At 46.0% G+C, this 21,032-nt stretch overlaps 1 protein-coding gene across 1 annotated transcript in view; it reads right to left on the bottom strand.

The window, feature by feature from the left end:
- LOC116990041 overlaps positions 1-21,032 on the bottom strand; it is a 56,314-nt gene that overhangs the window by 28,687 nt on the left and 6,595 nt on the right. The window contains exons 4-6 of the mRNA XM_033047566.1: positions 20,356-20,616; positions 19,868-19,984; positions 17,569-17,673 (exon numbers count right to left, since the gene is read on the bottom strand). Coding sequence (XP_032903457.1) covers positions 17,569-17,673; positions 19,868-19,984; positions 20,356-20,616 — 483 coding nt within the window. The remainder of the gene's footprint in view (positions 1-17,568; positions 17,674-19,867; positions 19,985-20,355; positions 20,617-21,032) is intronic.

Below are 21,032 nucleotides of genomic sequence, written 5' to 3'. Positions count from 1 at the left end.
TACAGAGGAACCTGGGTTGCAGATGACGGGGCGCAGCTCGGGGCGTCGTAGGGGCCCATCGGGGAGCGGGTTCCTGTTGGTCCTGACGTCTCCGGCCACCTGCCATCCTCCGGGAACTGTACCGCCCTTGCAGGAGAGTGGGGTTGTTTGCAGTTGCAGAGAGAGGGGGCAAGGGGGGTACAGTTCCCAGTCTCCGCTCCAGTCCAGGGGGGTGGCCGGAGACGTCAGGACCAACGGGACACCGACCCCCAGGCCCACTGCAAGCACGGAGATCCCAGAGACCCACAGCCAGCAGCAACTCCAGCCCAGCCCCGCTCTAACTCCAGAGGAACACGTAGGGGCAGAAGCTGATGGTGTGCAAGGTACGTCTTGTTCTTGGGGTGGCGGATGAGGGGGCGCAGCTCGGGCTGTGGGCAAACTGGCACTTGTCGCCGTAGCGGCCCATCGGGGAGGGGATTCCTCTGGTGTTGGAGGGGGAGGGGGGTATTGTGCTGTTTGATCGCCCCCTGCTATCCCAGGGACAGGGAGACACAGCGGCTTTTTAGACTGGTGGGCAATCACTTCCAAAGTTCTGCCCACACAGTCAGTACACCTCTCCTACACTGCATTTCATACAAACATTTATTCTGCAAGAAAAAACTACATTGAAGACTCAAACTCGCGACCGAGTATCTGCCAGGATCGAGGCGCAAACTCGCGACCTAGCTCGGGGATTCAAGAATCCCCGAGCTAGGCCGCCTAAGGGCATGTAGCCCCGCTAGGGTGACATGAGTGCGAGAGGTGATTCAATGCTGCGGGCACATTTACAAATTCAGGAATTCATTCAACACACTGCATTTCATACAGACATTTATTCTGCAAGAAAAAACGACATTGAAGACTCAAACTCGCGACCGAGTAACTGCCGGGATCAAGGCGCAAACTCGCAACCTTGCGGATATGAGCCGAGCACTCTACCACTGAGCCAGCCATTAAAATCTACGCTAAAAAATTTCCATTCCGAAGGCCGACAAATTCTGAATTACGAAAAGTGTCTGGTCCCAAGGCTTTCGAATAAAAGGTTGTGCACCTGTAATTGGAATAAAAGTGAAATCATGCCAATAACAAAACTCAATCTACATACATTGCAACAATCCCCTTTTAAAATAGTTAAAGATAAATTTAAATACTTAGGAATCTATGTAACTAAGACATATACCTCTTTATTTAAACTAAATTTTCCACCCTTACTGAATAAACTACACAAGAATATTCAATACTGGAAAACACTTCCCATTTCAATGCTTGGTAGAATTAATGCTATAAAAATGATCTTCTTACCGCAACTACTATTTCAATTAATCCCGATATATATCCCAAATACTTTTTTCAAAAAAGTCGACTCCATTGTTACAAGTTTTATCTGGGATTATAAGAATCATAGAATAAGTAAAAAACATTTATGTAAGTCAAAGATAAATGGAGGTTTGGCTTTGCCAAATTTCTTGTTTTAGTTTTGGGCAGTCCATATTAATAACATGAATTTCTGGCTGGAAGAAATGGATGAACAACCAGATTGGTTAAGGATGGAAAAGGAAGACTGTTTACCTTTTGAAATTGGACCGATCATATTTGCTACCACAAAACTGCACAAAAAACCTATAAGGAAAACCCCACAATACATAGTGGAATACGAATTTGGAAACAATTTAAAAAAGTTTTAAAATTGAATAATATACCACTTCCCATTGTAAATAATCCCTTATTCAAACCATCCTTTTTGGATAAGGGTTTCACACAATGGAAAAATTATGGAATTAAAAAGATTGGACATCTTTATGGGAAAGGCACTTTTCTTTCATTTCAGGAGTTACAACAGAAACATGGACTGCAATCAAATAATTTCTTCAGATATCTACAAATTAGAGATTATGTTAAATCTAACACACAAGTCTACAGGACTAGGGAACCAGAAATCCTTGATGAATGTTTGAACAAGCATCCTAACACTGAAAAATTAATAGCTTATATTTATAACACCCTCCTAAACAACGAGGTACCACCGACGGAACCATATAGACACACATGGGAAAATGAATTAGGTCATCCTATAACGAAAGATATTTGGGACGAAAGTTTACAATATATACATCAATGTTCGTTAAATGCCAGACATGCTTTAATACAATTTAAAGTCTTACAAAGATTACACTACTCTAAAATAAAACTAAATAGAATCTTCCCAAAAATCTCTCCTATTTGTGATAAATGTCTACATCTAGATGCTAATTTAACACATACGATTGCAAATTATATAAAAATTAAACATTTCTGGACTGATATTTTTGAAATAATTTCAGAAGTTATTAATACAAAACTGGATCCAAACTCAAAATTAATAATACTTGGAATATCAGAGCAAAGTTTAACACTCACAACAAGCCAAAGAAATTTCCTCGACTACAGTATAATAACCAGGAAAAAATTAACATTAACATTTTGGAAAGGCCCTACGACCCCCACAATTAAAATGTGGATTGTGGAAATGTCGGAGACCCTATATCTAGAAAGAATTAGACTTGTCTTAATGGGCAAACAAGAACTTTTTGATAAAATATGGGCTCCATTCAATAATTATCTGACGGGATAGATTGGCCCAGCACGAAAACCCAACTGAAACTTTAATAACTTTATTTATAATAATAACTTTATTTATAAAGCAGTTTAAACAACTGCAGTTGCCACAAAGTGCTATACATGAGAACTCATGGACAAAAAGCTATTACAAACCATTAAAAACCGTAAAACGAAGGACTATAAAAAACACACTAAAAATTAAAAGACATTAAAAGCACTAAGAACAGGAGCAATGCCTCAGCCAGTGTCGAAAGCCAAAGAATAAAAATGTGTTTTTAGGGAGGATTTGAAGATGGACAGTGAGGGGGCCTGTCTGATGTGCAGCGGCAAGGTGTTCCAGAGTGCCGGAGCAGCAACAGAAAAGGCTCTATCCCCTCTGAGCTTCCGCTTAGACCTTGGTACCTCAAAGAGCAGCTGATCAGCTGACCTGAGGCACCGGGCAGGAGCATATAGGTGGAGCAGCTCAGAGAGGTAAGGCGGGGCGAGCCCATTCAACTCAGGATTAGATGAAAAGTCATACTTTATAATCTACGAACCTATCTCCAATGACGTATTATAAGTAATCCATTCCACCTTTTTTGTTTTTTTTTTATATTTGTAACTTTTTTCTCTCTTTCTCTCTTTTTCTATATAAAAAAAACACTAGAAGCAGAAGTAATCGATAATTGAAAATTTTAATAATGTATGACTGATGTATATGAAAAGATTTTTTACTATAATATGTAACTATACTTTATAATATGTCTACTTCTAATAAAAATATTATTTAAAAAAAATAAAAATTGTCAGTGCAAAGCAGCAGAATCAGGTGGAGTGACTGTTTAGTAGCCTCACAGTCTGTGGCAAGAAGCTAGTTAAGGCTTTAATGCTACGGTATCTCTTGCCTGATGGCAGGAGATCCAGATGTGTGTGGAGGGGGTGCAGTCTGTCCTTAGCAATTCTCAGAGTTTTTTTCAGACAGCGGCTCTGGAACAGTTCTTGTACCGAGGGTAGGGAGATGCCAATGATCCTATCTGCTCCCCTCACTACCCTCTGCAGAGCCTTCCTGTCCGAGCAGTTGCAGTTGGAGTACCACGTGTTCATGCAGTACGTGAGTACAGACTCCACCGTGCCCCAGTAGAAAGTCCTGAGGATGTTGGTGGGGAGTGAGGCCTGTTTGAGTTTCCTCAGGTAGTGCAATCGCTGATGGGCCCGTTTGACAATCCCAGTGTTGTTCCTGGACCAGGTGAGACTGTCTGTAATTTGCATTCTGAGGAACTTTATGCTCTCCACTCTCTCCACCGTGGTGCCACTGATGTTGAGGGGTGTGTGTTTTGGCTGCGACCTCCTGAAGTTGACAATCATCTCCTTTGTTTTGTCGAAGGTAAAGGAAACAGGTCATTGTTAGCCGTTTGCTAGGTATTGAAGTTGGGACGTTATGTTACATTTGTACAAGTCAATGTGGAGGCTGCAATTTGAGTATTGTATTCAATTTGGGACATCCTGTTATCGAAAGGAAATAGTGCAGAGAAGATTCACAAGGATGTTGCCAGGACTCGAGGGCCTGAGCTATAGGGAGAGGTTGGATAGGCTAGGACTTTATTCTTTGGAGCGCAGGAGGCTGAGGGGTGATCTTATAGCAGTGTATAAAATCATGATGGGAATTGAAGTGTGAATCCACAGAGCCCTTTACCCAGGGGTGGGGAATAAAGAACCAGACGACATTGGTTAAGGTGAGAGGGGAAAGATGCAAGAAGGTCCTGAGAGCCAACCTTGTCCACTCAGAGGGTGGTGGGTATGCGGAACGAGCTGCCAGAGGAGGTAGTGAAACACGGTGGCGCTGCAGTAGAGTTACTGCCATACAGCGCCAGGTACCCGGGTTCGATTCTGACCATGGATCCTGTCTGTACGGAGTTTGCATGTTCTCCATGTGCCCATGGTTTTATCCGGGTGCTCCGGTTCTCTCCCGCATTCCAAGGAAGTTTGTAGTTAAATTGGCTTCTGTAAATTGTCCCTAGTGTGTGGGATAGGACTAGTGTACGGGTAATCGTTGGTCGGCACGGACACGGTGGGCAGAAGGGCCTGTTCCCACATTATTATGGTGTTTACAGAGTACTATGTTTGCATGTGTTACAAGGAACTGCAGATGCTGGTTTACACCAAAGATAGACACAAGGTGCTGGAGTAATTCAGCGGGTCAGCGAGCATCTCTGGAGAGAAGGACTGGGTGACGTTTAAGATGGGTCTCGACCTGAAATGTCACTGATTCCTTTCCTCCAGAGATGCTGCCTGTCCCCTGAGTTTTTTCCAGCTTTTTGTAAAGTTTACTTTAGGTTAGATAAACTCCGGAAACAGGCCCGTCGGCCCTCTGAGTCCGCGCCGACCAGCAATCCCTGCACACTAACACTATCCTACACACACATTAGGGACAATTTAAACATACACCAAGCCAATTCACCTACAGACCTGTACGTCTTTGGAGTGTGGGAGGAAACCAAATACCTCGGAGAAAACCCACGCGGTAACGGGAAGAACGTACAAACTCCGTACAGACAGCACCTGTAGTCTATGTTTACACGTGTGTTCTATGTTTACACGTGTTGTATGTTTACACACGTGTTCTATGTTTACACGTGTGTTCTATGTTTACATGTGTGTTCTATATTTACACGTGTGTTCTATGTTTACACATGTGTTCTACATTTACACATGTTATATGTTTACACGTGTGTTCTATGTTTACACATGTGTTCTATGTTTACAAATGTTCTGTGTTTACACGTGTGTTCCGTGTTAACACATGTGTTCTGTTTACACGTGTGTTCTGTGTTTACACATGTTCTATGTTTACACATGGGTTCTAAGTTTACACATGTGTTCTATGTTAACACGTGTTCTATGTTTATACATGTGTTCCATGTTTACACATGTTCTATGTTTACACATGTTCTATTTCTACACGTGGTCTGTTTACACGTGTTCTATGTTTACACGTGTTGTGTGTTTACACAAGTGTTCTATGTTCACACATTTTCTATGTTTACACAAGTGTTCTATGTTTACACATGTTCTATGTTTACACACATGTTCTATGTTTACACACGTGTTCTATGTTTACACATGTGTTGTATGTTTACACATGTGCTGTGCTGTTGCAAGTAAGAATGTCATTGTTCCGCTAGGGATATATGGCAATAAAACGTTCTTGCCTCTTGAACCACTGAATGCTTTGATGGGATGGATACTTACGATGTCGTGCCACAATGTAGAGTGAGAAGACCATCGCTCCTACAGCGGTTACTGCAAGGAATGTACCCCAGCTTAGATAGCGGCTGTGGCAACCTTGATCTGAAACGTATAAGAGTGAACTCACACTAGTGTATTCACACCGAGTTTTTCCACTCCCATTCACATTTTAGAAACAGAAAATAGGGGCGGCCCAGCCCGAGGGAGGAGCGGCGCCCATGTCGGGGCGGCCTGGCCCGGGGAAGAAGCGACGCCCAAGTCGGGGCGGCCCAGCCCGAGGGAGGTACGGCGCCCATGTCAGGGCGGCCCAGCCCGAGGGAGGTACGGCGCCCATGTCAGGGCGGCCCAGCCCGAGGGAGGAGTGGCGCCCATGTCGGGGCGGCCCAGCCCGAGGGAGGAGCGGCGCCCATGTCGGGGCGGCCCGGCCCGGCCCGGGGAAGAAGCAACGCCCAAGTCGGGGCGGCCCAGCCCGAGGGAGGTACGGCGCCCATGTCGGGGTGGCCCAGCCCGAGGGAGGAGCGGCACCTATGTCGGGGCGGCCCGGCCCGAGGGAGGAGCGGCGCCCGTGTCGGGGCGTCCTGGCGCGAGGCTGAGACGGTAACGGTGCTCACGTGAGGGCGATCCGGCTCGGGGCTGGAATGGTGCTCCGGTGGCTGGGACGGCGTTCTGGCGGTGGTGGCCTGAGTCCGGGGTTCGGCCGCGGGCCAGCGGCTGCGTCAGCAGGACTGGTGGGCGGCAGCTTCGACCACCCCGGGGCGCGGTGATTGAGCCGCGGGACAGTTGTAACATCGCCCGGTGGGGTATCGCCTCAGCGCAGAGGGAGAAGAGGAGGGAAGAGACTGCAGCCCTAAGACTTTTGCCTCCATCACAATGAGGAGATGTTGGGTGGACTCACTGTGGTGGATGTTAATATGTGTTTATTGTTGTTTTTATTGTTTTGTATTGTATGTATGACTGCTGCAATTTCGTTCAGACTTCGGTCTGAATGACAATAAAGGCTATCTTATCTATCTTATCTTATCTAGGTGCAAGAGTAGGCCATTCGGCCCTTCGAGTCAGCACCACCATTCAATATGATCATCCAGAATCAGTATCCCGTTCCTGCTTTCCCCCCATATCCCTGGATTCCGTTAGCCCGATGAGCTAAATCTAACTCTCTCTTGAATACATACAGTGAATTGGCCTCCACTGCCTTCTGTGGCAGAGAATTCCATAGATTCATAACTCTCAGGGTGAAAAGGTTTTTCCTCATCTCAGTCCTAAATGGCCCACCCCTTATTCTTATACTATGACCCCTGGTTCTGGACTCCCCCAACATATTGAGCTCCCTGCCTTGGTCACCCTGGAGCCATGTCTCCATAATCCCACCTACTGTATATCATATCCGTTAACAACTAAATGTGCATTCAATTCATCCACCTTATTACAAATGCTCCTCGCATTAATGCACAAAGCTTTCAGCTTTTTGTTTTTCTTTTCTCCCTTCTGCCTTTTGCATCTGCCCTCATTTTACGGCCCTCTATCTCCTCGAGTTTAACTTCACCTTTATTCCCCAAAAGTTATTTTGCATGTGGAGTCGGTAGTAAGGAAGGCAAATGCAATGCTGGCATTTATTTCGAGAGGGTGACACTACAGAACCAGGGATGTAATGTTGTGGATTTATAAGTTTAGTTTAGTTTAGATAGATTCTTGATTAGTACATGTGTCAGGGGTTATGGGGAGAATGCAGGAGAATGGGGTTAGGAGGGAGAGATAGATCAGCTATTTAGTTCAGTTTAGTTTATTGTCACGTGTACCGAGGTACAGTGAAAAGCTTTTGTTGCGTGCTAACCAGTCAGCGGAAAGACAATACATGATTACAATCGAGCCGTTTACAATGTACAGATACATGATAAAGGGAATAACGTTTAGTGCAAGGTAAAGCCAGCAAAGTCTGATCAAGGATAGTACAAGGGTCACCAATGAGGTAGATAGTAGTTCAGGACTGCTCTCTGGTTGTGGTAGGATGGTTCAGCTCCCTGATAACAGCTGGGAAGAAACTGTCCCTGAATCTGGGAGGGTGCATTTTCACACTTCTGTACCTCTTGCCCGATGGGAGAGGGGAGAAGAGGGAGTGGCCGGGGTGAGACTGGTTCCTCGATTATGCTGCTGGCCTTGCCGAGGCAGCGTGAGGTACTGGTTATAAGGCACTGGTCAGACCGCAGGAGGAGTATTGTGAGCAGTTTTGGGCCCCATATCGGTTACTTTCATGAACTCGATTACAACCTGTATCTTCATGGCCATCGTTGTATTGTATTGTATTCAAATTTATTGTCATTGTCTCAATTAGAGACAACGAAATGAATTTCCCTTTACAGTCAGTATCATAAAAATAAATAAATAATAAATAATAAAACATATTAAAATAAAATAGAATTAAAAAAAAAGCACAAACACAGAAAGTCCACGACACAACATAACACAATGGCACCAAGGTGAGGAAGGCACCATAGTCCAGCCAGCCTCCCCTCCGATCTTCCCAGATGTTCACCCGTGGTCGGGGCCTTCCGAGCACCCGCAGTCGCCAGCCCGGGCAGCCCGATGCTCAGACCCTCTTGCCGGGCTGATGGAACGCCGACGCCGAACCCCGACGGTGAACATCCTCCTCCTCAGCGGCCCGGACCTCCCGATCAGCCTCCTCCCACCGGAGTCCGCAGCTCCCGAGTCCGCAGGCCGAGCCGGGCAGAGTCGCAGGACCCCACGATGTTTGTCAGCGCCGCCCGCGTTGGGAGCTCCGCGAACCACAGCTCCAGGATGTCGGTGCCGCAGGCCCAGCACTCCGGGCTCCAGACGGCGATCCCCGGTAAGGCATCGCCAGCCCCGCGATGTTACAGCGCTGTCCCGCCGCTGCTGGAGCTCTGGTCGGTCCAGGCAGGGAAGGGGGCGAGGACGCGACTCGAATAATAGTCGCGTCCTCTCCAGGAAGCGACTGAAGGACGGTATCCCCCTTACCGTGCTCTCTTCCCCCACATTAAAACATTAAAAATAACATAAAAAACACACTTCAACATAACAAAAAAAAACGAAAAAACAAAAAGATACCGGGCTGAAGGTGGAGGCAGCTGGCACCAGCGCCACCGGAAGTACAATCAACAGAGTCATAGAGTGATACAGTGGGGAAACAGGCCCAACTTGCCCACACCGGCCAACATGTCCCAGCTACACAAGTCCCACCTGCCTGCGCTTGGTCCACACCCCTCCAAACCTGTCCTATCCATGTACCTGTCTAATTGTTTCTTCAACGTTGGGATAGTCCCAGTCTCAACTACCTCCTCTGGCAGCTTGTTTCATACACCCACTATCCTTTGTGTGAAAAAGTTACCCCTCAGATTCCTATTAAATCTTGTCCGCTTCATCTTAAACCTATGTCCTCTGGTCCTCAATTCACGACTCAGGGCAAGAGACACTGTGCATCTACCCGATCTATTCCTCTCCTGATTTGGTACACCTCTGTAAGATCACCCCTCATCCTTCTGTGCTCCAGGGAATGGAGTCCCACCCTGTTCAACGTCTGCCTGTAGCTCAGACACGCTAGACCTGGCAACATCCTTGTAAATCTTCTCTGTACCATTCCAGCTTGACAACATCTTTCCTATAACACGGTGCCCAGAACTGAACACAATACTCTATATGCAGTCTTATTCAACAGCAACATGACCTCCCAACTTCTATACTCAATACTCTGACTGATGAAGGCCAATGTGCCAAACGCCTTTTTGACCACCTTATCGACCTGTGCCTCCACCTTCAAGGAACCATGCACCTGCACTCCTAGATCCCTCTGCTCTACAACACTACCCAGAGCCCTACCATTCACTGTGTAGGTCCCGCCCTTGTTAGACTTCCCAAAAATACAACACCTCACAGTTAGGCAGTTGTACAGGGCCCTAGTGAGACCACACCTGGAGTATTGTGTGCAGTTTTGGTCCCCTAATTTAAGGAAGGGCATTCTTGCTATTGAGGGTGTGCAGCGTAGGTTTACAAGGTTAATTCCCGGGATGGCGGGATTGTCATATGCTGAGAGAATGGAGAGGCTGGGCTTGAACACTCTGGAGTTTAGAAGGATGAGAGGAGATCTCTTTGAAACATATAAGATTCTTAAGGGCTTGGACACGCAAGAGGCAGGAAACATGTTCCCGATGTTGGGGGGAGTCTAGAACCAGGGGACACAGTTTAAGAATAAGGGGTAAAGCATTTAGAACAGAGACGAGGAAACACTTTTTCTCACAGAGAGTTGTGAGTGTGGAATTCTCCACCTCAGAGGGCGGTGGAGGCTGGTTCTCTGGATACTTTCAAGAGAGAGCTAGATAGGGCTCTTAAAGATAGTGGAGTCAGGGGATATGGGGAGAAGGCAGGAACGGGGTACTGATTGGGGATGATCAGCCATGATCACATTGAAGGGTGTGATTGCTGGCTCGAAGGGCCGAATGCCCTACTCCTGCACCTGTTGTCTATTGTCTTCTCGGTCGCCCAGACAAACTCCTCCCAGCTCGCGATATTGGCGATGTCGAATCCTTGCGCACAGCCACACAGGGACTATTATTGTTTGATAGTTTTGTATACAACATGTATATTGGGACACACACAGTGGCACGGCAACTCTGCAGCTTGTGGCGCCATCTTGTGGTGAGGAACTTTAGCTTAGTTTAGTTTAGAGATACAGCGTGAGAACAGGCCCTTCGGCCCACCTGGTCTGCACCGACCAATGATCCCCGCACATTAACACTATTATACACACACACACTAGGGACAATTTACACTTGTACACAGCCAATTAACCTCCAAACCTGCACGTCTTTGGAATGTGGGAGGAAACCGAGTTCTTAGAGAAAACCCACGCAGGTCACGGAGAGAACGTACAAACTCCGTACAGACAGCACCCGTAGTCGGGATCGAACCTGGGTCTCTGGTGCTGGTACACATACACAAAGCCAATCTGGTGCAGACTTGCAGGGTCGAAGGGCCTGTTTCCAGGCTGTATCTCTGAACTAAACTAAAAAAAACTAAAATATGCTCGAAACTCAGAGGATAATGCTGTTAGGAATTGCAAAGAAAGTTAACTCACTCATCTGTCCAAATGTTTCCTTCAACTCAATGATTGAAGTTGGGATCACAATGGTTTGACTAAATTCCAGTAAAATCTTGAAACCTGCGAGATAGAAATGGAGGCATGATTTGGAGAATATTGTTTCATTATTCACCGCAAACATTTGATGTACTAAAATGAGCCGTTCCTTACCTGTCAACTCGACAAAGTTTAAAACACTGGGATGCTGCAACTTCGGAATGGTCATCAATGCGATTATGGTCAAGAACAGGGCAGACACAATGTACAAAGACCCTGTTATTACAGTGAATGTACCTGGAGCAAAGAGACAAAAGCTGTGAAAAGTACAGGTGGTGCAGCAGTAGAGCTGCTGCCTTACAGCGCTCGCAGCGCCAGAGATCCGGGTTCGATCCCGACCACGGGTGCTTATCTGTACGGAGTTTGTACCTTCTCACCGCGACCCTCGTGGGTTTTCTCCGAGATCTCCGGTTTCCTTCCACACTCCAAAGACGTACGTAGAAACATAGAAAATAGGTGCGGGAGTAGGCCATTCGGCCCTTCGCGCAACCACCACTATTAAATATGATCATCGCTGATCATCCAAAATCAGTACCCCGGTCCTGCTTTTTCCCCATATCCCTTGATTTCTTTATGGGTTGGGAGGTTTATTGGGGTGTGGGAATCTGTGGAATTCTTTGCCACAGACGGCTGTGGAGGCAAAGTCAGTGGATCTATTTAAGGCAGAGATTGATAGATTCTTGATTAGTACGGGTGTCAGGGGTTATGGGGAGAAGGCAGGAGGATGGGGTTAGGAGGGAGAGATAGATCAACCATGATAGAGTAGACTTGATGGGCCGAATGGCCTAATTCTGTTCCTATCACTTATGATCTTATGAACTGGCTTGGTGTAAATGTAAAATTGTCCCTAGTTTGGGTAGGATAGTGTCAGTGTGCAGGGATCGCTAGTTGGTGGGGACTTGGTGGGCCGAACGGCCTGTTTCCGTGCTGTATCTCTAAACTAAATTAAACTCAGCGGGTCAGGCAACATCTGAGGAGGGAATGGATAGACAAGGGAAAATTGAACCTGAACTGATTATTTAATCTGAATATTTTTCCCTCAGTCTGAAGAAGGATCCCAACCCTATCCATGTTTAGATCAGTTTAGAGATACAGCACGGAAACAGGCCCTTCGGCCTACTGAGTCCACACTGACCATCGATCAACCGTTCACACACTAGTTCTACATTATCCCACTTTCTCATCCACTCCCTACACACAAGGAGGCAATTTATAGAGGGCCGTTTAATCTACAAACCCGCACGTCTTTGAGATGTGGGAGGAAACCGTAGAAAACCCACGTGGTCACAGGGAGAACATGCAAACTCCACACAGACAGCACCTGAGGTCAGGATTGAAGCCGGGTCTCTGACTCTGCAAGACACCAATCCTTTTTCTCCATAGACGCTGCCTACTGCAAGAATTGCACAAGTATATTTCCGACAGGACACCCTGTCTCCACGTCCGCCTGCAGAGGGCAGCAGTGCTCTGCAAATATCCCACTGTTATAGAGTCAAGAGTCATGAGTGCTTTATTGTCATATGACCCAGACAGGACAATGAAATTCTTACTTGCAGCAGAACAACAGAGTGATACAGTATGGGAACAGCCCTTCAGCCCAACTTGCCCACACCAGCCAACATGTCCCAGCAACACTAGTCCCACTTACCTGTGCTTGGTCCATATCCCTCCAAACCTGTCCTATCCATGTATCTGTCTAACTGCTTCTTAAACATTGGGATTGTCCCAGCCTCAACTACCTCCTCTGGCACCTAGTTCCATACACCCACCACCCTTTGTGTGAAAAACTTACCCCTCAAATTCCCATTAAATCTTTCCCCCTTCACCTTAAACCGACGTCCTCTGGTCCTCGATTCCCCTACTCTGGGCAATAGACTCTGTGCATCTATTCCTCTCATGATTTTAAAACCTCAATAAGATCACCCCCTCATCCTCCTGCGCTCCAAGGAATAGAGTCCCAGCCTACTCAACCTCTCCCTGTAGCTCACACCCTCTAGTCCTGGCAACATCCTCGTAAATCTTCTCTGTAACCTTTCCAGCTTGACAACGCTTGTTGCAAATTATTCTGAATACTCCAAAATGTACTGCCTTTCTCCCATGAAATAGTTAAGGGCCTGTCCCACTTACGCGATTTTTTGGCAAATTGCCAGCATCCCTCATAGTCGCAGCAAGTCACCGAAATTTTTCAACATGTTGAAAATCCAGCGGCAACAAGAAAAAGGTAAGACTCTTTGGGCGACTAATCAATTGAAAATTTTCGGCGATATGCTGCGACTATGACGGGTGCCGGCAAGTAGCGGAAAAAATCAGGTAAGTGGTACAGGCCTCATTAGTTTATTCCATTCTGTAAACATTATAATCCCATTTGAAACTATCACTCCTTTGTTCCATGAGGCACAGTTTCTGAATGTATACATTCCACAGCTTACAGAGTGGTACATCCTTTATAGAGCCACAAGTTGACAAGTTATAGGAGCAGAATGAGGCCATTTGGCCCACCACGCTAGAATTGCTATCACGCTTAGGCTTGTACACGCTAGAATTTAGAAGATTGAGGGGGGATCTTATAGAAACTTACAACATTCTTAAGGGGTTGGACAGGCTAGATGCAGGAAGATTATTCCCGATGTTGGGGAAGTCCAGAACTAGGGGTCACAGTTTAAGGGTAAGAGGGAAGTCTTTTAGGACCGAGATGAGAAAATCATTTTTTACACAGAGAGTGGCGAATCTCTGGAATTCTCTGCCACAGAAGGTAGTTGAGGCCAGTTCATTGGCTATATTTAAGAGGGAGTTAGATGTGGCCCTTGTGGCTAAAGGGATCAGGGGGTATGGAGAGAAGGCAGGTATGGGATACTGAGTTGGATGATCAGCCATGATCATATTGAATGGCGGTGCAGGCTCGAAGGGCCAAATGGCCTACTCCTGCACCTACCTTCTATGTTTCTATGTTTCTATAAAGTCTAGTCCACAATTCAATCATTGCTGATCTATCTCACCCTCTCAAGGGCAGTCACGGTGGCGCAGCGGTAGAGTTGTTGCCTTACAGGGAATGCAGCGCCAGAGACCAGGGTTCGATCCCGACTACGGGTGCTGTCTGTACTAAGTTTGTATGTTCTCCCCGTGACCTGCGTGGGTTTTCTCCGAGATCTTCGGTTTCCTCCCACATTCTAAAGATGAGAATATGTAGACCTGGGGATGCTCTAGGATTCTGTTTTTGAAGATCAGAGGCTGATTGAAGATAAGTTTCACTTTTCTTGCTGTGACATCATCATTTTTGTAAAACATGTGATGTTCGATGCCATTGTGATTGGCTAAGATGTATTATGCTGAGTATGATTGTAATTGGGTGGAAAGATTGTCCCCACCTATATAACCATGTGATACTGTAGTGATTGGTCTAGAATTACTGCCCATTGTAAGTTACCTCCCACTGTATCAACTATATATACAGTGGCTTGCAAAAGTATTCATATCCCTTGAACTTTTCCACATTTTGTCACGTTACAACCACAAACGTAAATGTATTTTATTGGGATTTTATGTGATAGACCAACACAAAGTGGCGCATAATTGTGAAGTGGAAGGAAAATGATACATGGTTTTCAAATTTTTTTACAAATAAAAAACTGAAAAGTGTGGCGTGCAAAAGTATTCAGCCCCCTTTACTCTGATACCCCTAAATAAAATCCAGTGCAACCAATTGCCTTCAGAAGTCACCTAATTAGTAAATAGAGTCCACTTGTGTGTAATCTAATCTCAGTATAAATACAGCTGTTCTGTGAAGGCCTCAGAGGTTTGTTAGAGAACATTAGTGAACAAACAGCATCATGAAGCCCAAGGAACACACCAGACAGGTCAGGGATAAAGTTGTGGAGAAGTTTAAAGCAGGGTTAGGTTATAAAAAAATATCCCAAGCTTTGAACATCTCACGGAGCACTGTTCAATCCATCATCCGAAAATGGAAAGAGTATGGCACAACTGCAAACCTACCAAAACATGGCCGTCCACCTAAACTGACAGGCCGGGCAAGGAGAGCATTGATCAGAGAAGCAGCCAAGAGGCCCATGGTAACTCTGGAGGAGCTGCAGAGATCCACAGCTCAGGTGGGAGAATCTGTCCACAGGACAACTATTAGTCGTGCACTCCACAAATCGGGCCTTTATGGAAGAGTGGCAAGAAGAAAGCCATTGTTGAAAAAAAGCCATAAGAAGTCCCGTTTGCAGTTTGCCACAAGCCATGTGGGGGACACAGCAAACATGTGGAGGAAGGTGCTCTGGTCAGATGAGACCAAAATTGAAGTTTTTGACCTAAATGCAAAACGCTATGTGTGGCGGAAAACTAACTGCACATCACCCTGAACACACCATCCCCACTGTGAAACATGGTGGTGGCAGCATCATGCTGTGGGGATGCTTTTCTTCAGCAGGGGCAGGGAAGCTGGTCAGAGTTGATGGGAAGATGGATGGAGCCAAATACAGGGCAATCTTGGAAGAAAACCTGTTAGAGTCCGCAAAAGACTTGAGACTGGGGCGGAGGTTCACCTCCCAGCAGGACAACGACCCTAAACATACAGCCAGAGCTACAATGGAATGGTTTAGATTAAAGCATATTCATGTGTTAGAATGGCCCAGTCAAAGTCCAGACCTAAATCCAATTGAGAATCTCTGGCAAGACTTGAAAATTGCTGTTCACAGACGCTCTCCATCCAATCTGACTGAGCTTGAGCTATTTTACAAAGAAGAATGGGCAAAAATTTCAGTCTCTAGATGTGCAAAGCTGGTAGAGACATACCCCAAAAGACGCAGCTGTAATTGCAGCAAAAGGTGGTTCTACAAAGTATTGACTCTGGGGGGCTGAATACTTTTGCACGCCACACTTTTCAGTTTTTAATTTGTAAAAAAATTTGAAAACCATGTATCATTTTCCTTCCACTTCACAATTATGCACCACTTTGTGTTGGTCTATCACATAAAATCCCAATAAAATACATTTACGTTTGTGGTTGTAACGTGACAAAATGTGGAAAAGTTCAAGGGGTATGAAAACGTTTGCAAGCCACTGTATATATATATTTGCTCATTCCTTTGTTTCAGCACTTGTTTCTCTGTGATTGTAGTGGGAGAGCTTCCCAGAGCAGGGCAGAGAATCAAGGTCACCTGGGTGAAATAAAGGATATTTACAGTATTCTAGTCAGTGTTTTCACTGAACGGACTAAGGGGGAAATACCGAAATTATCAAAGAGGTACAGGTTTGTAGGTTAATTGGCTTGGTAAATGTAATAATTGTCCCTTGTGGGTGTCGGATAGTTTTAATGTGCAGGGATCGCTGGTGTCAGGGGTTGTGGGGAGAAGGCAGGAGAATGGGGTTGAGAGGGAAAGATAGATCAGCCACAATTGAGTGGCAGAGTAGACCTGATGGGCCAAATGGCCTCATTCTGCTCCTATAACTTGTGAACTTATGGCTTTATAAAAGGTTTACCACTCTCCAAATCAAACTCATTTAACTCATTTTAGGTCAGGGGCAAAATGCGACTTCATGTGGCCAGATCACACCGTGCATGCACAAATGCAGTCCAATCCTGCAACGGGGGACAGCTGCATCGGGGAAATCATCCTGCAGGCCGCAACAGACCACTTGGTGGGCCGGATGGTTTGACACCCCTGCTCTAAGTTGTGAAATGATGGAATGTATAAATTCAGATGTGGCCAGGACTCGAGGGTGTGAGCTAAAGGGAGAGGTTGCGTAGGCTGGGACATGGGAGCGAATCAGGATGAGGGGTGATCTTATAGAGGTGTAAGTCAAGTCAAGTCACATTTATTTCTATAGCACATTTAAAAAACAACTCTCGTTGGCCAAAGTGCTTTACATTTGTTATAAGAATAGCACAACAAAACAGACTACATACATATATACATGTAGCCCTCACTCAGTGGACGTCAGGAAAGGCTTGGGAGTATAGATAAGTCTTTAGTCTTGACTTAAAGGAGTCGATGGAGGAGGCAGTTCTGATGGGAAGGGGGATGCTGTTCCACAGTCTAGGGGCTGCAACCGCAAAGGCACGGTCGCCCCTGAGCTTATGCCTAGACCGTGGGATATTCAGCAGCCCCAAGTCGGCCGATCTGAGGGGCCTGGAGGTGGAGTGGTGGGTGAGAAGACTTTTTATGTAGGTGGGGGCAAGCCCATTGAGGGCTTTGTAGACATGGAGGAGGGTCTTGAAATGTATACGGAACCGCACAGGGAGCCAGTGGAGAGAGGCCAGGATCGGGGTGATGTGGTCCCTTTTTCGGGTGCCCGTCAGGAGTCTCGCACATTGCGGCGTTTTGGACCAGTTGCAGGCGGGACAGGGAAGATTGGCTGATGCCAGTATAAAATCATGAGAGGAATAGATCGGGTAGACGCACACAGAGTCTCTTGCCCAGAGTGCGGGAATCGAGGATCGAAGGGCCTGTTCTCTAAATTAAACTAAACTAATTTGCAATGTTGCCGAAGGCAATTAGTCGACAAAAAGCTGCACGTCTGAGGTGATCAGTTTGTCGTAAATAAAAGAGTATTTGAGCGCCCACCTTTAATAACGATCCAGGAAACGAGGGCAATGTGGATGATGACAAGAGATGGTGTATTCCAACTGGAAAGCCATGTCAGGAGTTGAAATAATATCTTCCCAGATTCTACAGAGAAATGAACAAGAGAGTTAAAACTGTCTGAGAATCCACCTTACCCTGTGGATAACTCATGTACAAGAGATGGGGCAGTGGATCCACAGCAGTGATAATATCCTAGTTAATAATGGAATGCCTTATGTATTTTATTAAAGATTAATTTGGGTTTTGGGTTCTGAGTAAATGAAAGCTTTGAAATTGGATTCTGTAGAAGGGCTGGGTAATCAGGAAATTGGAGGCCAGTATTCAAACTGCATCCAAGCTGCTTCCTGTTGTGCCCAAGCAAAAGATATTGACAATGATGAGAAGGTTCTGGCTTGCTTCTGTAAACACAAGCCTTGGGAGCTTGGGTACTTCCTGAGAATTCTGTATCCTCGACTAGCAGAAACTTCTGTGGGCAACTAATAAGGATCCTTACATTGTTTAAGAAGGTACTGCAGATGATAGACCTTTGACTAACTTCCTGTTATTTGGGGTTTCGTAACTAAACTAAGATCGATATAACCATAGCATGATTATATTGTATTAATGACAAGCATGCTTTGAATGGGTAGAGCTGTGATTGATATGTTAGACGTCATTGCTGCCATTCTGTATGAACATGTGACTATGTTTCCAAAACAGTATAAAAAGATGCTGTATGTCTTCATTCATTAGAGTGATGGCCTGGGAGGAGTTAAGCACCTGCTATATGCTTGACTTTGTATCTCCTAGCTCTCTAGCTAAATGATCATTAAAGCTTGTATTGGTTTTACCCAACTTATTGTAAGTTATCTGTTTTAAGAAAATGAACCTTAACAGCAGCACAGGTTGCAAGCGAGGTACAGTTGACCAGATACAATGTATAGACACAATATGCTGGAGTAACTCAGCGGGACAGGCAGCATCTCTGGAGAGAAGGAATATATATGTATAAAAAATGTGTAGAAGATCATGAGAGGAATAAATCTGAAAGATGCACAGAATATCCCGCCCAGTAATCGTGGAATCGAGGACCAGAGGACACAGATTCAAGGTGAAGGGGAAAAGATTTAATAGGAATCTGAGGGGTAACTTTTTCACACAAAGGGTGGTGGGTGAATGGAACGAACTGCCAGAGGAGGTAGTTGAGGCTGGAACTAACTAACGTTTAAGAAACAGTTAGACAGGTGCATGGATAGGACAGGATTTGGAGGGATATGGACCAAACGCAGGCAGGTGGGACTAGTGTAGCTGGGACATGTTGGCCGGTGTGGGCAAGTAGGGCTGAAGGGCCTGTTTCCACACTGTATGACTGACTCTATGAATAGGTAATGTTTTGATGTGTAGGAAGGACCTGCAGACGCTACTTTACACCGAAGATAGACACAAAAAGCTGGAGTAACTCAGCGGGACAGGCAGCATCTCTGGAGAGAAGGAATGGGTGATGTTTCGGATCGAGACCCTTCTTTAGTCTGAAAGTCGCGGCAAAGGGAAAGGAGAGGCAGAGACAATGACGTGGAGATGTAGAGAACAAATGAATGAAAGATATGCAAAAAAGTTACAATGATAAAGGAAACAGGCCATTGGTGGCTGCTTGCTAGGTGATAACAAAAAGCTGGTGCGACTTGGGTGGGGGAGGGATGGAGAGAGAAGGAATGCAGGGGTTACTTGAAGTTAGAGAAATCAATATTCATACCCCTGGGATGTAAGCTGCCCAAGCAAAATAACCCAGCAGAATGAAGATTGATTTCTCTAACCGTTCAATCATTGCTGATCTATCTTTCCCTCGCAACCCCATTCTCCTGCCTTCTCCCCATAACCATTGACATCCATACCATTCACGAATCCTCCTTAACAATTTGCAATTTTGCACTAAATCAGTTTTAGTTTTTGGGGAAAAAAGGCCGCACCTTTAGAATGGAGATGAGGAGGGATTTCATTAGCCAGAGGGCGGCGAATCTGCAGAATTCATTGCCACAGACGGCTGTGGAGGCCACGTCAGTGGATATTCTTCAGGCAGAGATTGGCAGATTCTTGATTAGTGCGGGTGTCAGGGATTATGGGGAGAAGGCAGGAGAATGGGGTTAGGAGGGAGAGATAGATCGGCCATGATTGAATGGCAGAGTTGACCTGATGGGCTGAATCGTCCAATTCTGCTCCTCGAATGTATGAACACAAGATGAAGTTTGAAGGGGAACCTGCGTGCTTACATTTTAAGTGTCATTTAAACATTAACACCTACCTGTTATCGGCGCACACTTATAGGCACACAGAAATGTCGAGCCAATAAGAGACAAACCAGAATACAACAGTCCCGATCCCCAAACCATCATGACCACAATCTGCTCTGCGGGAACACCTGGAATTTAAAAGTTTAGTTTAGTTTAGAGACACAGCGTGGAAACATGCCCCACGGCCCCACTGAGTCCGCACCGACCAGTGATCCCCGCATACTAATACTACCCTACACACACTAGGGGCAACTTACAATTTTGACCAAACTAATTAGCCGACAAACCTGTGTAGGAAGGAACTGCAGATGCTGGTTGAAACCATAGATAGATACAAAAAGCCGGAGTAACTCAGCGGGTCCGGCAGCATCTCTAGTGAGAAGGAATGGCCGATGTTTCAGGGTCCAGACCGTCTGAAGAAGGGCCTCGACCTGAAACGTGGGCGGAAGGGGCCTGTTTCCGTGCTGGATCTCCAAACTGAAAACGATATCAAACTCACCGTAGATCGTCAGGGTGAGGTTTTTCTGGGCGGAGCTGACGGGGTTGCTCGCGATGCAGGTGTAAGTCCCACAGTCGATGCTGGAAGCCCTCGGGATGATGAGGTTCATGTTCCCGTTCATGAGTTGATGATGTCGGGATATGTCACCTCCATCTTTCCGCCACTGGTACTCGTGAGGATTCCCAACCACAGCGCAGCTGAGCTGGACGGCAGAACCCAGAGAGCTGGAGTTACTCCACACCGACACCTCGCTCAGCCTGTCTGATGGGGGAAAAGATGGGCATTTATACAAAAACAGGGATGTAATGCTGAGGCTCTATAAGGCGCTGGTAAAGCCGCATTTGGAATATTGTCAGCAGTTTTGGGCAACATATCTGAGGAAGGATGAGGGTCCAGAGGAGGTTTACAAGAATGATCCCAGGAATGAGTGGGTTAACCAATGATGAGCAATTTGTCGGCACTGGGCCTGTACTCACTGGAGTTTAGAAGAATGAGAGGGGGACCTCATTGAAATGTACAGAATGGTGAAAGGCTTGGATGGAGAGGATGTGGAGAGGATGTTTCCACTAGTGGGAGAGTCTAGGACCAGAGGTCACAGCCTCAGAATTAAAGGACATTCTTTTAGGAAGGAGATGAGGAGGAATTTCTTTAGTCAGAAGGTGGTGAATCTGTGGAAT

This window comes from Amblyraja radiata, chromosome 30 (assembly GCF_010909765.2).
Source record: "Amblyraja radiata isolate CabotCenter1 chromosome 30, sAmbRad1.1.pri, whole genome shotgun sequence".
Lineage (NCBI taxonomy): Eukaryota > Metazoa > Chordata > Chondrichthyes > Rajiformes > Rajidae > Amblyraja > Amblyraja radiata.
The sequence above is the reverse complement of the archived record's forward strand: the minus strand, read 5'-3'. Positions and strand labels throughout refer to the sequence as shown.